General features: G+C 35.4%; 3 protein-coding genes across 5 annotated transcripts in view; 2 read left to right on the forward strand and 1 right to left on the reverse strand.

Moving 5' to 3' along the window:
- The first annotated feature begins 1,050 nt into the window (after positions 1-1,050).
- Positions 1,051-6,283, forward strand: LOC107475786 (glutamate receptor 3.6). 2 transcript variants are annotated; one of them, XM_016095461.3, is made up of 9 exons: positions 1,051-1,324; positions 1,552-1,604; positions 1,722-1,761; positions 2,237-2,580; positions 2,812-4,148; positions 4,234-4,511; positions 4,745-4,776; positions 4,868-5,274; positions 5,385-6,283. In XM_016095461.3, the coding sequence occupies exons 4-9, from the start codon at positions 2,277-2,279 to the stop codon at positions 5,859-5,861; spliced, it is 2,835 nt and encodes a 944-aa protein (XP_015950947.1). In that variant the 5' UTR covers positions 1,051-1,324; positions 1,552-1,604; positions 1,722-1,761; positions 2,237-2,276; the 3' UTR covers positions 5,862-6,283. The 2 variants fall into 2 exon arrangements, with proteins under 2 accessions (XP_015950947.1, XP_052114300.1); XM_052258340.1 differs by lacking the exon at positions 1,722-1,761.
- Positions 6,284-6,402: 119 nt separating this feature from the next.
- LOC107475802 (serine/threonine-protein kinase/endoribonuclease IRE1a) lies at positions 6,403-11,634 on the reverse strand. Of its 2 annotated transcripts, XM_016095480.3 has the most exons (7): positions 11,129-11,634; positions 10,104-10,347; positions 8,560-9,956; positions 7,972-8,144; positions 7,407-7,653; positions 7,015-7,318; positions 6,403-6,723 (listed from the first exon to the last, which is right to left on the reverse strand). In XM_016095480.3, the coding sequence occupies exons 1-7, from the start codon at positions 11,353-11,355 to the stop codon at positions 6,580-6,582; spliced, it is 2,736 nt and encodes a 911-aa protein (XP_015950966.1). In that variant the 5' UTR covers positions 11,356-11,634; the 3' UTR covers positions 6,403-6,579. The 2 variants fall into 2 exon arrangements, with proteins under 2 accessions (XP_015950966.1, XP_015950973.1); XM_016095487.3 differs by lacking the exon at positions 11,129-11,634 and having other exon boundaries at positions 10,112-10,287.
- Positions 11,635-13,256: 1,622 nt separating this feature from the next.
- Positions 13,257-18,182, forward strand: part of LOC127746743 (exosome complex exonuclease RRP44 homolog A-like) — an 8,346-nt gene continuing 3,420 nt past the window's right edge. The window contains exons 1-13 of the mRNA XM_052260903.1: positions 13,257-13,456; positions 13,565-13,702; positions 14,059-14,216; positions 14,408-14,463; positions 14,608-14,730; positions 14,902-15,032; positions 15,124-15,364; positions 15,722-15,878; positions 16,110-16,350; positions 16,860-17,016; positions 17,246-17,314; positions 17,891-18,016; positions 18,128-18,180. Coding sequence (XP_052116863.1) covers positions 13,403-13,456; positions 13,565-13,702; positions 14,059-14,216; positions 14,408-14,463; positions 14,608-14,730; positions 14,902-15,032; positions 15,124-15,364; positions 15,722-15,878; positions 16,110-16,350; positions 16,860-17,016; positions 17,246-17,314; positions 17,891-18,016; positions 18,128-18,180 — 1,704 coding nt within the window. The 5' untranslated portion in view covers positions 13,257-13,402. The remainder of the gene's footprint in view (positions 13,457-13,564; positions 13,703-14,058; positions 14,217-14,407; positions 14,464-14,607; positions 14,731-14,901; positions 15,033-15,123; positions 15,365-15,721; positions 15,879-16,109; positions 16,351-16,859; positions 17,017-17,245; positions 17,315-17,890; positions 18,017-18,127; positions 18,181-18,182) is intronic.

Here is an 18,182-nt window from a genome sequence, read left to right on the forward strand (position 1 = left end):
GTTAGACATTTTGAGGGAAAAGATGGAAAGAACTCCACTTTATAATGCATGCCTTTTTTAGTTTTTTTTTTTCCTAAAAAAAATAGAAGTTCAAACAACACATTATGACTTAAGGATTTTTCTTAATAATTCAACTAACTGAAATGAATCTACTAGTCAGGAGAGAAAGTCATTTTTAAGGGGAATTTAGAAGAAAAAATACTTGACAAAATATAATTTCACGAAAAGAACACTCAAGTGCATATAATAATACTATAATCTCAAACAGAAATTAATAATGAGTAGGGTGCACATTTTTCTTTCCAAAAAGGTAAGAAAAAGAAAATTGTAACATCTGAGAATTTCTCTACCATGACATCGATTTCACCTTTCCTTTTGCACTAAATGGCAAAAGCAAAAGCAAAAGCAATGTTATATTATAGTAAAGTTTTTAAATGTACTCAGAATATTCGTGTTCCAGTAATCATAATAATTAATTTTAATTAATATATATTATATATATTTTATAATTGATATCAGTAATTAAAATTATTAAAACATCGAATAAGCTAAAATTTTTATATATGATTAATTTTAATATAAAATACAAAAATATTTAATTATTTTAATATTTTATACAATTATGATAATAACACAAAATGTCATTAACGTTTTAAAATAAAAAAAATTTAATTATAAAAGAATAAAATGTTATTGACTTTGTATAAAAAATATTATTTTAATTATTAAAACACAAAACGTCATCCACATTTTGATAAAAAAAAAGTTTATTTTAGTTATAAAAACACAAAACGTGATTGATGTTTTATAAATAACCATAACAGTGTTTAACACATAGTTTACTCAATCATAAAAAACTTTACACTTAATATTAATAATACAATATAAAAAAAAGTTCGTATTCAGTAGACTCAAAATTCTTCCAATATTATATCAAAAGCAGATGCCAAAAATGTAAAGTATCATACTTTTGAGTATTTTATTAATTTCATGTCTATGATATTTATTTTAATGTGCAATTTTATAATATCAAACAATGCATCAGACTTGTGAACAGTGCACACTAATTGCATCCATGTCATGGAATATCAACCTCTCTCTCTCTCTCTCTCTCCTGTGTTGTTGTTGATTATTATTGTCATGTCCTATGTAAGAAGTAGAGGGTTCAGAAACATCACATCAAACTCAAACTTGGTTGCTTCCTTTGTTCATTGTTGTGTGTATAGTGACATATCAATAATCTTCACAAAGTGAATGTGGAATTTAGTATTCTCTTTACATCAACCCTTCATAACACAATCACAAAGCTGTTGATGCCAGTAAGGTACACTTTTTGAGTTAATAATAATAATAATGATGTCCTTATGTTATGAAAAGCCAAAGCCAAAGACAACTACAACTATTACTATAAAGTATAAACTCTATTTTTTTTTTTTTTGGTTGCTTGGTAGCATCAATAATTCTCATCACCACCACCACCATTATCATTCTCTTTCAACTTCAAGATCTGTCCTTTTTCTTATTTTCTGAATTTCTTCCGCTTTTCTTCAGTGCCCAGATTTTGTTATTTCCTACACTTCAAGTGGAAAGACTCATGCTCTCAGGTAAAAATTGTTATTTTTATCACTTTCTCTCTTTTGGGGTATATGTAATTATGTAAAGTTGATAACTTTTTTCCTCAAATTGAGCTAAGCAAAAGAATTTCCTACACCATTTTGCAGTACATATATGTCAGCTTCTGTTTATTGAACCAAACTTCAGGTACATATATTCTTTTTAACCTTTTTTTGGATAAAGCCTTATTCCATTAATATCGTTTTCACTTTACAATCTGATGCTTTTTGTTGATAATAGGAGGCACTTTAATGCCTGATTTATTTTTCATCTTTCTTGTGGATGTGCTTTGTGCCTCTTTCCATTTCCCTTTTATGCTTCAGTTTATGAGCTATGTGTGTATTGAAATTTTTGTTGTATATCTATTTACTCCTTTTTGTTTTGAGTTTCTGAAGAAGACTATTAACATAAATAGAAAAATTAATGGAGGGTAATCCAATAGCTTAAACTATTAGCATAAATCTAGAACTTCGTGGTTTAATTGTAGATATGATTTATGACAAGAAATTATTATATCGTTTGATTCATATAACCGAGCCTATTTAATAAGATAAGGCTTAGTTGTTCTTGACATTGTTGTTGTTTTAATGGAGGGATGATTCTTTACTTGTTTGTTGAGCAGAGTGATCATTATTTGGCATTTCCAATAGGCAACTCCAAGAATGATTAGAAATTGGGGCGTTGTGGTGTTGATTGTTCTTCTCTCCAATGGTTTCTGTTCAAATGGGGTTGGCTTGGATGATATTGATATTGATAATAATAATAGTAATAATACCACAATTCCTGATGTTGTAAATATTGGGGTTCTTTTCTCTTTCAATACAAGTGTTGGCAAAATTGTGAAAATCGCCGTAGAAGCCGCAGTTAAAGATGTAAATTCTGATCCATCAATTCTTGGCAAAACTCAGCTCAAGCTCTCACTTCAAGAAGATTCCAAATATAGAGGATTCTTGAGCATTGCTGAGGGTAGGCCCTTTCATGACATTCCAAATATAAAGTTCCTCTCTTCATTCCGTAATATCTGTAGCTTCAAAAATTTAGTACATTCATGAGTTAATGTATCTAGACACAGATAGATTAACTCATGAATGTACCAAATTTCTAAAGTGATAGATATTTCAGAATGGCATTGTACAAAGTTCATCAGTTCTTGCACATTATGATTCACTTTTTAAATAAAATACCAATGTGTAACAGCATTGCAGCTCATGGCAACACACACTGTGGCCATAATTGGCCCACAGACCTCCACAACAGCTCATGTCATATCTCACATTGCGAACGAGCTTCGAGTTCCCCTGCTGTCGTTTACAGCCACTGACCCGACCCTTTCTTCACTTCAGTTCCCATTCTTCATTCGGACATCTTTTAATGATATGTATCAGATGACTGCAATAGCAGATCTTGTTAACTACTATGGTTGGAGGGAGGTTATTGCAGTCTATGGTGATGATGATCATGGGAGGAATGGAATTGGTGCCTTAGGGGACAAGCTAGCCGAGAGACGCTGCAAGATCTCGTTTAAAGCTCCTATGAGTCCTGAGGCAACCAGGGAGGAGATCACTGATGTGCTTGTTCAGGTAGCTCTGGCTGAATCGCGGGTTATAGTCCTTCACACAAGTACTACTTGGGGGCCGAAAGTGCTAAATGTGGCGAAATCTCTTGGAATGATGGAAAATGGTTATGTCTGGATAGCCACAACTTTTCTGTCTACCGGGATAGATATAAGTTCTCCACTTTCTTTGAGTGTAATGGATGACATTCAAGGAGTTATTGCGCTACGAATGTATGTGCCGGATTCAAAGCTTAAGAGATCTTTCATTTCGAGGTGGAAAAACTGGACTAATGGCTCCCTTGGATTGAGTACTTATGCTATCTTTGCATATGATACTGTCTATGTTCTTGCTCATGCGCTTGCTGCATTTTTTAAACAAGGGAACCGAATCACCTTTTCATCTGATTCAAAGACATCTCTAATACATGGTGACAACATGCATCTTGATGCTGTCAAGATATTCAACGAAGGAAAACTGCTGCGAAAAAGTATCTACGAGGTTAACATGACCGGTGTAACAGGTCACTTCAAGTATACATCTGATGGAAACCTTGCAAATCCGGCATATGAAATCATCAATGTGGTTGGAACAGGGACTAAGAGGATTGGTTATTGGTCTAATCACTCTGGACTATCATCTGTAAGTCCTGAAGAACTTCATTCAAAGCCGGCTAGTCATTCAAGTTCAAGTCAAAAGCTACTATCTGTGATTTGGCCAGGGGACACAACACAGAAACCTCGTGGTTGGGTTTTTCCAAACAATGGAAGGATGCTAAAAATTGGAGTTCCAAAAAGGATCAGTTACCGCGAATTCGTCTCACAAGTAAAAGGCACTGATATGTTCAAGGGGTTCTGCATTGATGTCTTTCTTTCTGCAGTGAACTTGTTGCCTTATGCTGTCCCCTATAAGTTTATTTCGTACGGAGACGGTCACAGCAATCCTAGTAACACTGAACTTGTCCGTCTTATCACCACCGGTGTGAGTATCATTCCAAATAAGTTCTCTAGTGTTTTTGACATTCTTCTGGTACCAATTTGATCCTAGTTTCCTTCTTTCTATACAGGTGTTTGATGCTGCTGTAGGTGATATTACAATTACCACAGAAAGAACAAAGATGGTGGATTTTACGCAGCCATTCATAGAGTCCGGTCTAGTGGTAGTAGCATCAGTGAAGAAGACAGACTCAAATGCTTGGGCATTCTTGATGCCATTTACTCCAATGATGTGGACTGTCACAGCTATCTTCTTCCTAGTTGTTGGTGCTGTTGTCTGGATTTTAGAGCATAGGCTCAATGATGATTTTAGGGGACCTCCCAAAAAACAAGTAGCCACAATTTTGTGGTAAGTTAGTGTGACCCTTTTCTCACACCCTTCTTTTCATTGTTCATCTTACTAATGAAGCTTTTTAGAATTAGTTTCATACTCTTAAACTATATGGACTAACAGAGAAGAAATTATAAGAACCTCCATAGTAATTGACTTTTATTTTACAACTTCATCATATGCAATCTATGCATGAAATAATGATATCAATGCTATAGTTTTGTAACTTGTAATTTTCTTGTATCTGGCAGGTTCAGTTTCTCAACCATGTTTTTTGCACATAGTAAGTGCAAGTTCTTTTGTCTTGCTTCCATTGCAACTAGTTTAACTATTATTTCTCTGAACAAATCAAATTACTGTTCATTGTTTTGTAGGGGAAAACACAGTGAGCACTCTCGGTCGATTCGTGCTGCTTATATGGTTATTCGTAGTTCTCATAATCAACTCGAGTTATACAGCAAGCTTGACTTCAATCCTCACAGTGCAACAACTTTCTTCACCAATTAAGGGCATTGAAAGTTTGATAAACAACAATGAGCCTATTGGCTACTTGCAGGGTTCTTTCACTAAAGGTTATTTAGTCAACGAAATTGGCATCGATGCGTCGAGACTTGTAGCTCTAACAACACCAGAAGAATCTGCCACTGCTCTGGACAAAGGTCCCCATAAAGGTGGCATCGCTGCATATGTCGACGAACGTGCATACATAGAGCTGTTCCTTTCAAGCCGCTGCGATTTCAGCATTGTTGGTCAAGAGTTCACCAGAAATGGTTGGGGATTTGTAAGTATCTCTCTTCTTAGTAATGTTTGATTGTTGGTTCAATCATTAAGTTATCAACTGATATTAATATTTCACTATTTCTTGTCTAACTTTCATTGATATTTTGTCAGGCCTTTCCACGAGACTCGCCATTAGCGGTTGACCTGTCAACAGCCATTTTGGAGTTGGCTGAGAACGGCGACCTTCAACGGATCCACGACAAATGGCTTTTGCGCAGTGCTTGCCTGTCGCAAGGTGCGAAGCTCGAAGTGGACAGACTCAAGCTGAGGAGCTTCTGGGGTCTCTACCTACTCTGTGGCTTGGCATGTTTGATTGCTCTCTTCGTATATCTGATTCAAACCATGAAGCAATACAAGAAGCACTACACCGAAGACGACAAGTCGTCGTCCGGTCTAAAGTCCACGCCGTCGCGACTAAGGACTTTCCTTACATTTGTAGATGAAAAGGAAGACACAGTTAAGAGCCGCTCCAAGAGAAGGAAAACGGAGATGGCATCATTCAAAAGTACAAGTGAGGTTGGATCATCCAATAATGGATATTCAGAATCATCTTCTCAAAGAATTGAGTGTACTAATAATGAGACATGACAAACTTGTTTTCTTTGGTCACAGAACTGGTACATTAAAAAAAGAGTAAAGTGACAAATAAATTCCTAAAGATTTACATTTCGGACAGATTAATCCTTAAAGAAAAAAAGAGTACCAATAAAATCCTCCAGAATAACAAAACGTGGACAAGTTAGTTCAAATTAAGACCTTCTATCCTAATTACAGGGGGCTAATTTAAAGGTAGTGTGTCTACATCTGTTATCCTAAAGGACTTTATTGGTACTTTTTTTCTTTTAAGAACTAATCTGTCCGAAATGTAAATCCGCAAGTTTATTTGTAACTTTACTCTTAAAAAATTTAATGTATTTGGTATGTTGAATCATTGTATTTAGTTAGGTAAACTTTTTAATGTACCATTTTTCAAAGTGAGCGTTATTAGTGGACAGAAATAGTAATGTGATACCTTCTTATGCCAAACTACCATTTTTGTTCCAGATTATAGTTCATGTAGAATACATAATTCATAATGAAATCAGATAAAATGTTATAGCTTTTGTCAGCATGAACATGAAACTGTACAAGGTGTTGAAAAGAAATAACAATTATGAAGCTGTAACTTTGGATTAGATTTACATTAACCATTGTGAACATAAATACATTATGTTACATGTAATTTTAAGAGTACAACAGCATTCTTTGCCTAGTTGATAATTCATATATTCTTTAGGTACCAGGGGCAAATGAATAGATGAAGCCACTAATTAAGGTTCTTGAAATACCTCTCAAAACATTGTTCTTCTTTGCAATACTTGGATATAACTTTATACACTTCGATTAATAGCCTTGGGAATCGGCTTGCAAAGTATTCATTGAATCCTTCCGGAACAGTTCCCACAAGTTCCTGAAATGCAAATAAAAATAGATGAGTTCTTAGAACTATTTAACTATTTCGAATCCTATGTCGAGACTTATATATCTGTATACAATTTGAATCCAAATATATTGATACAATATTTTCAGTGATAGACAAAATCAAACAAAAAGAGTATGTATATGTTAACAAGGATGGTTTCAACAATACATAGTAAAAGCCAAGCATACCTAAGATGAATGAATGTTACCAACCAAACACAACCAAATTTTAAAATGAAGATAATGCTTTAGTCTAGGAAATGCAAATCCAAGAAAGAACCTGGATTTCTTGAGGCAACTCTCTATAATGATTTAGCTTGTTCCTCATGACGCGCAACAAGTCTCGAACACTATCATACTTGTACCGTCGATATCGACCAATGTTAGTAAGAAAGGCTGGTTCCAACTTTTCGTCCCATTTCGCACCTAATGCGACTGTAGCAATGCTTTCTAATGCGTTCAGAAGAACAGAATTAGTCTCCCTATCTTCTAGTTCCACTCTATCACTGGCATCGCGTAAAAATGACAGTCTCATTTCTGGACTCCAAAAAAATGGATGGTGCAATACTTCAATTGCCTTTGGCCTGAAAATAAGGGAAATACTTTCGTAAAATGAAATTGAAGCAACAAGCACAACATACAAGTGAAATCCAATGAATGAGAAGGATCAACCTTATATCAGGGTTAGGGTTCAATAAACTAGAAACTAGATCTTCTGCTTCAGGAATGAACTCCACTAAGAAAAGATCCATTCTGTTTTTCACAATATTAACATCGCGTTCAAGCCGTTCTCCAAATGGATGCCTCCCCCCAGTCATGCAGAAAAAGAGGACACAACCTAAGCTAAATAAATCTACGGCCCGTGTTTGGCGTCCTTGACCAAGTTGTTCTGGTGCTTGCCAACCTGAACTGCCAGCTCCTAAATTAAGTCAAAAAAAGAATGATTAACTTGTTAACTCAATCATATAGACAAAATCACGTAGCACTAGCTGAAAACGTAAGAAGTGAATGAATAGTATTCTAGACCACTTTTTATTTCTTTTTGGGAATAAGGAAAGGAAACTTATTGAGACATCCTTATGTAGATAAAAAATATATGGCTAAGACCAAAATAATTAGCAACTCCTAAGATTGCTAATTGCTACGTCAACTAAGATAAGCTCCAACTATGCTAAGACATAATTTGATGTTCAACTGGCAAATATTGGAAAATATTCATTGTTTTTCGAGTACTCACCAGTAGCATTATGACCCAAAGCAGACATATCTTCAGGGAGGCGTTTGCTAATGCCCATATCAGAAAGCTTTGCGCACAAGGATCTTTCCTTGATTATCAAAACATTTTGGGGTTTCAAATCACGATGTATTATTCCTAGTTCATGCAAATGAACAATCCCAGAAACGACATCTCTGTGTTGCAATAAAGAATTGAAAGACTGTTAATAAGAATATATATAATATACTCTACATAGAAAATGCACAAGCATTTGTCTCTAATTAGAAATGAAGACCTATCTAAACCTTGAATGAAACGGATCGACTACAATTATCCACAATTAAAACTAAATTGGACCCTCAAATTTAGTAATCTATATTATCTTATTCACTGCTATATAATGTTGCACATTGCCTAGGAACAATTTGACAAGTTCTTTTCCATGTTGGATGAAATGTAACTTGTAATTTCAAGTAACACCTACTATTATTTTTTTGTATAAAAGAAATTAAATAAGAGGATCCTCATAAGGATTAAAAAGAAAAAATAAGTTCTATAAGGATAAACCATGTAATAACACATGCAAAATTCATATGGCATAATACTGACCTCATCAATTTCAGTAATAGAGGTGATGGATAGCCATTGGCTTTCCACAGACCATGCATATTATCCTTCCCCATATCAATTTGGGCCTCAATAGAAGACTTGAAAGCTTGGTTCTTCCTAAACAGAGGGTTATCTGATATATCCGAATAAATTTGAATAAAATCATCCAAGCTGCATGTACATCGTTCCAGAGCAAGGTAAACAAAATCTTGATCATATTCTACCCCATGCCATCGAACAATGTTTGGGTGATGATCAGATACAATCAGATTTTGGATTTCTTTGTATGCTACATCATGATGAGTCTTGACCAAACGCTTGACAGCAACTGCCCGACCTTCATATATTCCCTCAAAGACAATGGTGCCATTGCTTCCCTTAGCAATTTCTTTATTTGACACAAGCAGTTTACCAACCCTGCGTCCGTCAACACCTTGGTCAATTTGGTTAAATTGCATCCACCTGCCTGCTTCTATGTCGAGATCCTTTCGCATCAGCACATCCTCATCTTCGGAGGACAGATGTTTTTCCTTTTTGTCAACTGCTACATTGTTCTTTGCTGACTTTCGTGTCTTCTTTTTCTTAGCAGGCAAAATTTTCGATTCAGACTGGTTTTGATCCTTTGGCGTATCTTTACTTTTAACCACTAGAGTATAGAGGACAAAGCCCAAAACCATAAGCATCATAAAACGTAATGGTGTTGACCATTCATGCATTCGGCTTGGATAGACAATTTTTGGTTTCGGGGAAGGCAAAGAATTTGGTATTGGCAAAGGAAGCATCATATTACCATCATCGATATTTAATTTTTCAAAATTTGCTTGTGAAGGAAGCATCAAATCCGACGCAGGCATCAAAAGCATATTGTTTTCATGATCAGAACCAGGTAACCTTTCAGTGATTGAGGGTTCTAGTATAAAATTCTTACGCAAGCGAAAGACTGGTTGGATCTCTTGACATGGATATGGCATCGCAAAACCAAGCTCACCGACAGAAACATACTCATCATCGGCATCAAATGAAGTATGTTGGCATAATAATACAGCCTCGAATTCGGATACAGTCATAGTCCACAAAACTACTCCTGAACTAGGACCAACAGATCGAAGAGAATAATCTGTCCTAAATATCTTGAGTAGCAACTCCGGCGAATTCAGCTCCGTAGGATTAGCAAGATCCTTTTTCTTTGTTATAAGGATATCTGTATCACTCTTCTTGTCATCACTCCAAGATGTAGAAGAATTATCAGAATCAGACATACTATGGATTTGAACGATCCTTCCGGTTTTAGCATCAACTTCAAACAAAGTGCTTCTCTTGGATCCAAGTGTAACTGCTCCATCATCTGAAAAGGTAGGTGTACGAGCAACATATTCTGCAATTGATTCTGAGATTTTCTGCAAACATGATCAACAAATCAAGGGACCGTTGTGCGCACTATTCATCAGGGTCAGGATATGAGTCATAAATCAGCACAAAATAAATAGTTTTACTTTTGAAAAATTACTGACTCAACTATTATAGAGTACAACTAAACCAAATACCATTTTACCAAAGTGTTTATCATGCATGTACAGTGACCAGTCATCCCCGCATTCCACAGACCCGCTGATTCTTGCTGTAGATCTGTTTTCTTTACCGCTATCCTTGTGAATAGGAGCTTGATATGAATGGTAGATTGGAGATCCAGTTGAGAACGACCATATCACTCTTGTGGGGCCATTCTCCTGTTTGTCCACCAAATACATAGTCCCATCTAAAGCAGCAACCAGTGCTGTAGTTGGCTTGCTGCCAAAATAAAGTGGCAAAAAAGGAATAATAATACTCCAATTAGTCTTACAATGCTATTAAGACTTAAAAACAGCACTACAGTACCATAAAGTAGTTCAAGAAACCTAGGAAGTAGGAATCATTGTTCCTTAGCGAACTGTATCAGGTGCTTGAAATTATAAAGAGTTTTGACTTTTGAGTCTTAAAAAAGAAGAGCTAATCCAAACACATTTGTAGTCAGGGTCATTAGCATCTACTTGTTTATTTAAATAAGCCTATAAACCAATTAAAGATATGATAAAATAAATACCAATCAGAAAGTCTCAGCTAACTTAATCAACATTCATGAATTAAATTCCATACAGGAGAATAATGTATACCCAAATGAAAATGAAGTAAAGCAGTGTCATTAGAATATAATAAATATCTATCCAAATAAGCCCATAAACGAATTAACAATCAAACAACACATCAATCAGGAAGTCTCAACTAGCTTAATCACCAATCATCAGCTAAATCACATATAGGAGACAAAATTATCTATATCCAGGTGACAAAGAAGTAAATTAGTGCTATTAACATACATTTATCTATTCAAATAAGTCCATAAAGCAGCTTATAAGTTATAATCAGATCATACTACAAAACACAAAGCCCCCCAAAGCAAAAATTGTCATCTAGCTTAATCACACCAACCAATCACAGACCAAATTTCATAGGAAACTATACAAAACAATATACCCAGATGAAAGTAAACTTGCGAAAGAAAAACGTGATGCGGTGATGGGAATGAACTCACGGAGAAAGAGAGAGAAGGGATCGTGAAGATGATGGTGAAGGGAGAGCCTTGAGTTGTTGCTGCTGTTGAGGTAGATGATGATGGAGTTTGAGAAGAGGGATTCGTGAGATCGGTGGCAGTGGCTGTGATGATACATCATTGGAGCTGAAGAGAGTCACGAAGAATTGCAAAACGACAGCACAGAGAACAGAGAGAACGATAAGAATTTGACGATAAAGAGGTTTCATGAGGAGAATGTTATTAGTTACAGCTTCTTCCTTCACAATAAGAAAAGAAAAAGAAGAAAGATGATGTTTTTGAAGAAGAAGGGTTAATGGGTTGGTATGATTGACGAGAAGAGGGGTTTATGGTGCATCGAATCAAAGGGGAAGATTCGAAGCTTGTTCCGTATGAATATGATCCTTGCAACTGTTTAATGCATTGTTTTGTGTTTTGGGATCCCCCAACTCTCACAATAACCCCATTAATCCCCCAAAACTTCAAACTTGGACTTCTCTCTAACTCACTTTTCTGTTTTCTCTTAATTAGCAGAGGTTACTTTTCCAACAATTTCGCCTTCTTTTCAATGAATTATTATTATATTTATAATAATAATATTAGATATTAGATTTAATCTCAAAATGTCAAAAAAAAATATTAAGGTTAATTTATTTTAGATCTTTAATATATGATTGTTTAAAAATCTAAAAATGTGAATTTAGCGTGTAAGTAATTAATATTTAGCCAATTAATATTATTATTTTGCTCATACTCGTAATGAAGATAAATTGATATCTTTTTTTTATTTTGGTCATAAATTGTTATCTTAGATAGTGTTGATTGATTGTCAATGGACTATGGACAATAGGGGTGTGTATGGGTTGGGTGAAAATGGATTTGATGTGATTTAGATCTGGCCTAAAATATATATTGGGTCTATTTATTAGATTCGAACCCGACTCTAGACCCGATGAAACCTATACACTTTCAGGCCACGATTATACCGGATAAAAATCAGGTAAAAACCGGGCCGTTAACATTACATTACCTTGCTACCTTCTTATAAGTTAGCATGTGAAAATATTCAAATTTCTAAGACTCTAGCCATTATTTGACATGGTAAAATTCACTTAGAAAAATATAACAAGAACTAACTATTCTCTAAAATTAAAGCATAACCATAATCAATACTAATATTGTCTAATAACACCAAATATTTAAATCAATACAAATAACACAATATTATGCATTAATTGATCTAAAATCTTATGCATTTTAAACATAAAATATTAACTTATAGTTTTATAATAACTAATAACACAAAATATTAAGGTTTACAATACTTAAATTCCACATAAGAAAAGCCATCATCCATCACTAATATCACAAAATATTAATGGTGTAAGATGACTGGGCAACCGGGCCAATTTCAGGTGACCCGAGCCATGACCCGGAACCGACCCGAAATAATGACCAGATCTATTTTTTAGGGATTTGGATCCTCTAAAGTTTGAATTTCACTTTAGAGAGTAAAGTGTGATCTTCTACCCTTGAATAATTTCTTTTATATTTATTTTTGACCCCACCTATAAAATCAATGGTGAGAGATTACACTTTACTCTCTAAAGTGAAATTCAATCTTTAGAGGATTTAAATCCATTTTTGGGACCCTTACCCGATCTTAGATCGGGTAAAATCACACCAAATTAACCTCTAAAATATTTAAAGTCGGAACGGGTCTTTGGAGCAGGTCGGGTCATGCACACCTCTAATAGACAACGTCAAATTTCAAAAGACAATAATATGCCATTGTGAATGTGACCCATTCTAAGTTTCTAACATGTTATTTAGCATAATTACTCATGAAAATTACATTATTAACAAAAAATTACCAATCTTTTTTATATAAATTTCTTAAATAGATCAAGCTTTTAAAATATAACAAGCGAACTTCCGTTTATTTATAAATAATTTTTTTGGTAACATTGTTTTTAAAAGGTCATTTTAGTACTAAAAGTTTAACAATAAAAGAACCTGAGTTCCGATCCGCGATGGATTGGGCTTGAAGCCCAAGAGGGTTCACAGTTTTTGGTAGGTAAGCCCACTCTACACCTACTACTACTTCAAAAAAAAAGCGCAGAGAGAGCAAGGAAGGTGATTCAGTGAAGCACGGGTCCGTCGAGAACACAAACCTGAAAACTCCGGCGGCGAAGGAAAAAGTCCTTCGAGTTCCAACACTATTCTCTTCATAGTTCCGACTTCTCTCTGTTCCGTTCCGTTCACCGTTCAGCAAAGATGCTTCACAACAAGTCTTTCGTTAAGAAAACCAAAGCTGGCAAGGTCATGAAGGTATAACCAACTAATCAGCTAGCTCTAACCAACTGTAACTAACTAACTAACTAACTAACTAACTCTAACTAGTTTGCTCTTCTTTGCGATTGGTTGCTTTGATTGCAGCAAGTGAGGGAGCACTACCTCCGCGACGATATCTACTGCGGCGCCCCCTTCTGCACCGCCTGCGACACCTCCGCCGCTCGCTTGGGTCCCTCCGCCTCCACTATCCTCGTCGTCGACACCAATGTCGTCCTCAACCAGGTCCTCCTATTCTTTTATTCTCAATTTGTTTATTCCTACTTTGGTTTAACTACAATTCAGCTCCTTAAAGATCAAAGCGCCTACAAATTAGTTAATTATTAGTTTAGGGTATACTAATAGTGGATTATGTGATTGCTGATAGGCTTTGTTAGAATTAAGATAACAATAAGACATTTTAAGAGCTACTTTGTTAGTAAAATGATCTTTTAAGGACTAATTTGATAGTGTGTTCATCGTTGGGATGCCTTGAGAGAACGTAATTTCTTTTGTGACTCAATTGCCGTAACCGGTCAAATTGGTGGTATGATTTTTGCAACTTTTAGTGAAGTTATTGAATTGGAAATATTCATTGACAGATTGATTTGCTGGAGAATCCAGCTATCGACAATGTGGTGGTGCTGTCAGTTGTGCTGGAAGAGGTTAAGAACAAGAATATGTCTGTTTACAATCGAGTTAGAGCTATCTGTAGCAATTCAATGAGGAAGTTCTTTGTTTTCTCCAATGAATACCACAGGTAAATTTTATCTTTGGCTTTCTTGTTCTCTTTTTGTATTGCATTCTATCATGAAATTATTCTCCAAGCAGAGTATTAGTATGTTTTCCTCAAGGGAATGAGTCTTTTTATTCGATGCTGCTAACATTTTTACCTTTCGTATGATAGCAATATGCTACCAATATTTGATCTTTTATTTCTCGTGTTTTCAGGGATACATATATTAAGGAAATGAGTGGAGAAACCAAGAATGATAGGAATGATAGAGGTTTGCTTTTTGGATGAGCTTTAATTTTATCCTTTGTTTGTTATATGCATTTTGGACTTTTGGCTGCTGTTGCATTTTTTCTCGCATGAGGTGCCTATTGGACAGAATTTCTTTGAAGTTGTAACTTAAGTAGTATTAATGCAGCTATCCGAGTGGCTGCTCAGTGGTATCAGAAACATCTTGGTGGTGCGGTAAAGGTTTTGCTTATAACCAATGATAAAGAGAACAAAAGGAAGGCTACTGAAGAGGGCATTCATGCAGAAACAGGTAAATGGACTAACTTTCATCTTTTGGCAACTGAGTTGCGAGTTGTACGTGTTAAAAATTCATTTCACCAATGTACTTCAGCTGTGTCCATGATAGCATCATTTAAAGCTAACAGTTTCTTTAATTGATTGTTCCGAAAAACCTACTTATTGTCAAGGCTTTTGTTTTCAGTTGAATCGTATGTCAAGTCTTTGGATCGACCAGATTTACTTGACCTGCTTGTACGGCCTTCATCAGAAGATGTAAACATGGAAGAGGTTGAAGATCTCAGACCATCGAAGAGGAAAATCATCTATACAGAGGTATCATGTTGATATCATTTCTTTCTAGTAATTTGTCTCTGCATATTTGGTCAAATTTACATGATGGGTTATTTACACTTGGAACTATCAGCATAAGCCAATGTCAGAAATTACTTCTGGATTGCATCGAGGAATATATCATCAAGGGAAACTTCGTGTGAACCGTTACAACCCATTTGAAGCATATGTTGGAAGTGAGAGCATTGGTGATGAAATAATTATTTATGGGCGCTCAAACATGAACCGAGCTTTTGATGGTGATATTGTGGCAGTTGAACTCCTGCCTCAGGACCAATGGCAAGAAGAGAAGAGTCTAGCTATTGCTTGTGAAGGTATGTTAATTGTTAGCCTATTTCTGCACTTGCATTCCAGCTTTTGGCAGGCATACAACATAATTTTTTTCTTGGCAAAGTTCTTAAGCATTTCATTTCCTACTTAGGCCAAAAAAAAAGTGAATTAAATAAAGAATGACATATGCTTTACATTACCTCCCCTTATTCACATATTTTAATAATTGCAGTTCCCCTAGTAAAGAATAGAAACAAATAACTTTGATTTGTTCTATTCCATACTGCATTTAATTTGGACTTACTTCTTGAGATTGACAATACTTGGTCTATTTGTGTATCTTCATTTCTGAACGTGCTTTCTGTTTAAGGATACCATAGAGTAATATTATTTGCTTGCAGAGGATGAGGATGAGGATGATGGTGTTCACCTAGCTCCAAATAGTGCTGATGATGCACCTAGAACTGTTCCCCAGCAAGGTTCTACTGGAGAAGTAAATACCGCACCAAGTCGCCCTTCTGGTCGTGTTGTTGGCATTATCAAGAGAAACTGGCATTCGTAAGTTTACTATCATTGTTAATTAATAGGAGCATGTCTGTGTTATTTGTGATTCGCAATTGGCATTCCATGAATTGGGAACTGATATCATTTCCTTCTATATTAATTTATCTTATTTAGTGTTCTATTATAATTGTCATCTATCATATTTGTGTGAATTATATAAAGTGTCAAAATACTCAAGATAAAGATATGAACTTAATATACAAGTAAATTTCATTGCCTTTGCAGGTATTGTGGATCTTTGGACCCAATGCCTATGCCTGCAGGAAGTGGTGGTGTTGCTCATGCCTTATTTGTCTCCAAAGATCGCAGAATTCCCAAGATTCGAATACAAACCCGCCAGCTTGAGAACCTTCTTGACAAGAGGATTATTGTGGCTGTTGATTCTTGGGATCGTCAATCTCGATATCCATCAGGCCATTATGTACGAACTATAGGAGAGATAGGTGATAGAGATACTGAAAGTGAGGTATGCAATATTGGATTTCCATGCTTCTATTTATCTGTTTATTGAGATTAGGAAGTTAATGATTCTTCGGCAATATATACTTATGTGTCATGGTATTTTATGAAGCTACTGCTTATAATTATTTATAGGTAGATTTTACCCCCCAAAAAGAAAAAAGTTCTGTGATCACCCATGGGGCACCAGCTGTCTTTCTCATAACAACGTGAAATTCAACATTCGGGTGGTTAGATAAAATCAAATATAATCATTTTTTATTTGAGCATCTTCTCAAGCACCTGGCTTCTTTCCTATGGTCTCTGTAAATTACTTTAGTAAAATTATTAAAGAAAGTCTAGATGACCAGCCGGTTTGTAGTCAACAACCCCATTTTCACTCACCCTCTTTCGCAAAAAGGAGAGAGCATTCTTGTTTAGTTGTTTTTCTTGTTTTTCCTTATGTTGGTCATGTAGCATCTAGCATGACATAAATTATTAATAATATGCAATCTCTTTTCTTTTTGTACAATACAGGTCGTTTTGATAGAAAATGACATAAATTCAAGGCCATTCTCTTCACAAGTTCTAGCATGTTTGCCACCATTGCCATGGTCAGTCTCTGCTGAAGATCTGTCCAATCCAATCAGGCAGGATTTGCGTGGACTGTGTGTCTTCAGTGTAGACCCTCCAGGTATGGTTTTTTATTTATTTTCCCTCTTTATTAGCCTGCAAAGAGTGAAATATAACTGTATCACCCGAGTTATATGTTTCGTGTTCCCAAAGAAGGTTGTTGTATTTACCAACTTCTGTCATTGGTACTTCACTTCATTTGATCAATAACCATTTAAATTTATCTGTTTTAATTTGATTTGGAAGAGATGGCATAAGGACATTGTAGTTACTCTGCTTCTTGCATGCAGGTTGCAAGGATATTGATGATGCACTCCACTGTACATCTCTTCCGAATGGAAATTTTGAAGTTGGAGTTCGTATCCTTTGTCTCTAGAATTTGTACTGATGGTGCATGTAATAAGTTAAGAAAAAAGTATTCAAAATTTGCTTTTGTTGATTACTATAGTTGATGGATATTATGGTACCATAATTTATATACACATATTTGAGATTTGCTTACATTTTGGTGCTCATACTGACAATTATAATTAGCATATTTGATTGGGTATTGTGTTTCTCTCTCCCTTCAAATTCTGGTAACATGAAATGCTTGTTTAGCATACTTGCATTCTATATTGATATATGAAGTATAACATTGTTACATTGTTTTGCTGTCCCAAAGTTTGGAATATTTGGAAGTTATTTATATGGCCTTGCTTTCCAGAATAAAATCTCCCTGTCCTAACTGGAATAAGAAGTTAGAAAAAAATGCCTAAGAGCTTGCATGTCTAACTTCTTACTTAATGATACCTATGTATGCACCCTCTGTGGGTTTGGTTATCCATCTAAACAGCATAATTAGTTTTTCCTCTCTCTTCCTTCTCCTTATTGTCCTCGTCTTTTATCGCTATTTAGTCTATCTATGTAGTTCATCTTTAGCGATCGTCTCTCAGATATTGCCGATGTGACAAATTTTGTGCATCCTGGTACTCCACTTGATGAAGAGGCTTCACAAAGGGGAACATCTGTCTACCTAGTTGAGAGACGGATAGACATGCTTCCAAAGCCTCTCACTGAAGGTGATATTATTTGACCTTTTAAATGGTTGGCTGATTTGTGCTGAAAATAAAATGGTTGCTGTGGTTATATTATTTTTTATGCCTAATGTTGATAGAGCCTTCATTTTGCAGATATATGTTCTCTTCGATCTGATGTGGAAAGGCTTGCATTCTCTGTGATATGGGT

The sequence above is a fragment of the Arachis duranensis genome, chromosome 1 (assembly GCF_000817695.3).
Source record: "Arachis duranensis cultivar V14167 chromosome 1, aradu.V14167.gnm2.J7QH, whole genome shotgun sequence".
Classification (NCBI taxonomy): Eukaryota; Viridiplantae; Streptophyta; class Magnoliopsida; order Fabales; family Fabaceae; genus Arachis; species Arachis duranensis.